The sequence below is a fragment of the Bombus bifarius genome, unplaced genomic scaffold (genome assembly GCF_011952205.1).
Source record: "Bombus bifarius isolate JDL3187 unplaced genomic scaffold, Bbif_JDL3187 scf7180000008381, whole genome shotgun sequence".
Lineage (NCBI taxonomy): Eukaryota > Metazoa > Arthropoda > Insecta > Hymenoptera > Apidae > Bombus > Bombus bifarius.
The window spans coordinates 261,482-265,202 of NW_022884630.1; the positions used below are offsets into that span (position 1 = coordinate 261,482).

General features: G+C 47.0%; 1 protein-coding gene across 1 annotated transcript; it reads right to left on the reverse strand.

Moving 5' to 3' along the window:
- Positions 1-204: 204 nt before the first annotated feature.
- LOC117212830 lies at positions 205-999 on the reverse strand. The gene is made up of 2 exons (XM_033457888.1): positions 737-999; positions 205-535 (listed from the first exon to the last, which is right to left on the reverse strand). Exons 1-2 carry the CDS (start codon positions 826-828, stop codon positions 205-207), a joined length of 423 nt encoding a protein of 140 aa, XP_033313779.1. The 5' UTR covers positions 829-999.
- Between the last annotated feature and the right edge of the window lie 2,722 nt (positions 1,000-3,721).

The window sequence follows — 3,721 nt, forward strand, 5'->3', positions numbered from 1 at the left end:
CTCGCTGCTTGGTGACAACTATGCGCTCGTCGATACATTGTATATGTTCCGTCGGGCAGATAAGACGATCTGTCTGCGACACTGTAGGACTGCGAGCGACGGTTAGAAATACAACCTGTGGTAAGCCTCGTGGCGTAACATACTCCCCCATTGAGAGGGTACCGATCAAGTGGTATGGTGTGATGTTGTGAGGTGGATCTCTTGTCAGATTTCTGTACTGTTGATTGTTTCGGAGTCATCTGGAGTCGATCTGCTCGGTAGTGGTACCATCCGCTTGATGCTCCGATCCAGAGTGCTCGTTGCCGTTCGAACGGTAGCCGTCCGTATGATGCCGTCTGCGCCGGGTTGAACCTTGATGATTCTGCCCAATGGCCATTGCATTGGAGGAACGTTGTCTTCTCTGAGAATGACGATGGTGCCTTCTCGTATGCCGTGACTGCCCTTGCTCCATTTGTTTCGGGTATTCAACTCGTTCAGATACTCCCGATGCCAGCGGCGCCAGAAATGTTGTTTGAGTTTTTGAATATGTTGCCAGCTGGAGAGACGATTGGATAGAGTGTCTCTGAAATCTCGTTCTCGAAAACTTGTTAGTGAATCTCCGATGAGGAAGTGACTGGGAGTAAGACTGGGAGATCGTTTGGATCTGATGATATTGGAGTCAGCGGACGGGAGTTGAGGATAGACTCAATTTTAATGATAAGTATGTTGAAGTTTTCGAATGTTAAAAGCTCGTTACCTACGACACGTCTGAGATGTCGTTTGAAGGATTTCACTGCAGCCTCCCACAACCCGCCGAAGTGAGGTGAGTTGGGAAGAATGAAGCGCCATTCGATCCGTCGATCAGCTAAAAAGGACTGAACCTTTACCTTATGATCGTCGGACTGCAGGAGGTTTTGGAGCTTTCGTAATTCGTTGTTGGCGCCAACGAAGTTGGTACCGTTATCAGAGTAGATTGTTACACAGATTCCTCGGCGAGCGATGAATCTTCGCAGAGCAGCAATGAAGGCCGTTGACCAGCTCGATGTGGACTGCTTTAACTGCAAGACATACAAAGATTGCTACATATACCTTGATTTTGCGTCGGTTACGATCCTTTCGTTCTTTGATGTAAAACGGTCCGCAATGATCGATTCCAACGTTGGTAAATGCCGAGATTCCGTTATCTGTGCAGCTGGAAGGTCGCCCAATACGTAAGCAGCAGCAACGGACGCAACCACTCCAAACTTGACTATCCACTTCAGCGTACTCCAAATTTGACTACGGCCGTCGATAAACCAATAAGATCTTCTTAGGGCATATAAGGTAGCTTGAGTTCCGGAGTGGAGATTCAGGAGGTGTTCATGCTCGATTATGAGCGCTGTAACTGAGGATTTGGGTAGAATGATTGGATGTTTCTGATTGAAAGACATTGGTGAGTGGCTGAGTCGGCCTCCGACTCGCAACATCCCGTCCTTGTCCAGAAATGGATTGAGTCGTTGCAGCTTCCCCTTCACTGCAGAATTTCGATCTGTTCGGGGGGTACGGATTTCATCTGAAAAATAACAGAGTTGTAATAATCTGACCAGTTTGTTATGCGCATTGGTTAAATCATGCGTGGTTAGAGGTCTCTCTCGATACTGTTTTTGTCTCCATCGAAGGCAACAAGCGGTAATTCTTATTAGCTTGGGCCAAGAAGAAAATCTCTCTAGTAGACTGTGGTCAGCCGGAGTCACGGACAGACAGGTGGCCTTCCTCTGCTCCGGTATTTCGATTAATGGTACTGGGTTCCACGTCGGCCAGTATCCTTCAGGTTGTTGTAGCCATTCCGGTCCATGTTGCCAAATGGTTGGTCGCAGGAAGTGTTATGGGACATCTCTTCCCAGAAAGTGTCGTTGAATGCCTCGATTCTAGAGGTGTCGTGAAGCACCTCGGCCCAGGAAGTGTCGTGGAACCCCTCTGCCCATGAAGTGTCATGGAACACATCGGCCCAGGAAGTGTCATGGAACACCTCTGCCCATGAAGTATCATGGAACACTACACGAAATGTAGTGGACCAGCTCTGTCCAAGAGGCATCGTTGAACGGAACTCCGGTGTTGCTTGGTGCTGATTCGTCCAACACGACGCGGAGTTTTGTAGTTGATTGGGAGGCTGGGCTCCCCCCGATGACCCGCCCGAATCGCGTTTTCTTAGTGATGATTCTTGGTGGAGAATGAGCGTTGGACGTCGTGACTGTAACTTGCCTTGGTATTGGAGAGTATGTCGGCGTTGTTAGAGCCAAGGGTGACTTCAGTGAGATGTTTGCGGTCCGAGACTTGACCGATGCAGCAGTCTGTGGACTCAGTGGACAAATGTTGAGAGCTGATGGGGTGTTCTGACAACTATCGATCTCATTTGAGGAATTCATCACGGTGGTGATAACGTGAAGATTATTCCGCTTCGGGTAACTAGCAGGTGTGGCCCCTTTCGGTAATGACGAAGGTGGCGTCTTCTCATTATGTCCAGGAAAATGTCTCTCCGATATAATATTCCTGCTCTCAGGTGATACAGGTGGCGTGGTATAAGACAGATTGAACGTTGAAATGCTGATTGAGGAGGAAATGCTCCTAGATAATCCGTCATCGTGGATTTCGAAACCTCTGCTGTAGGTTTTGATTCGAAATCGACTCTGTTGTTCTGGACGGGATCCAGTTTCTTCCGGTCCAGAAGATCGTGAGAGGTTGTCCTCAAGTCGCTTGTAGGCAATAAGCTGAGGATGTGAGAGGTTGTCTGATTTACGGCGTTTGGTGCTGTTGAACCAGATTGTTCAGATAATGATGACGCTATCGTGATTGTCGCCAGGTCGCGCCTTGGTGACGAGCTGCGGATGTGAAAAGTTGTCTGATTTACGGCGATTGGTGGCGCTGAATCAGATTGTTCAGGTACTGACGATGCGAATGTAACGTCAATTCACATCAGAAACCAGGCCACACACCGCGGACAGGATGGCACCCAGATGTCTGCATATCCTTGGCGCGTACCCTCAATAGTCTTAAGGACTCACCAGGGATCTTGGAATTTTCATAGTTAAGGTCCTTCAGACCAAGCGAGTATCTCTTGTCTTAGATTTCCTTTTACGTTTATTGTTTACCACGTGTTAACATGGAAAGTTGGTTTTCCCCACATCCGGTATGTTCCGTTAGCAACATTCTCGCAAGGGCAGCTAAAACCCTTCTTGGTCCACCAACCGTCTTATTATCCAATCGGAGACGGTGTCTACTGCCCTCACTTCCTTAATCAAAATTGTCATCAACAAATCCGATAGTCCCTTAGACACACCCACCCCTAGCCTTCCCCAGACACAGTATCGTCAGTAAGACGCACTTATTCTGTATCCTTAGAATAGTCAACATATCTTTATCGGCATCTACCCTTATAACAGTCACGAACTTAACGTATCAGTGTAACTAAGTTTTCAATAACGTGGTTGGAGTGAATTGCGAATATGTTAATTCAGCGTGTATTCTGTTGTGATTGCTGAATTCACAATAAAGTTTAATTAAAACAAAATTAATAGTTGAGTTACGACTCAGCTATTTTATTTCATCAACCAACCCTTAAGTTTACGTGACAATCTCGTGCACTTAGACGCACCCCATCATAGTTTTCCTCTGCAAAGTCATTCTCTCGTGAGGTCGCATTAACGAGTTACGTAATGTTTTTACGCCCAGTGGATATTCTATGTTTTAACAAAGAGTTTAACAA

What these genes read in the sequence shown, in the direction of transcription:
- LOC117212830 (XM_033457888.1), bottom strand. Translation starts at nt 828, where the DNA reads ATGGCGCTTCATTCTTCCCAACTCACCTCACTTCGGCGGGTTGTGGGA. An exon ending in ACATCTCAGACGTGTCGTAG is followed by an intron (nt 536 to 736) that starts GTAACGAGCTTT and finishes TCGTCTCTCCAG; the next exon opens with CTGGCAACATATTCAAAAAC.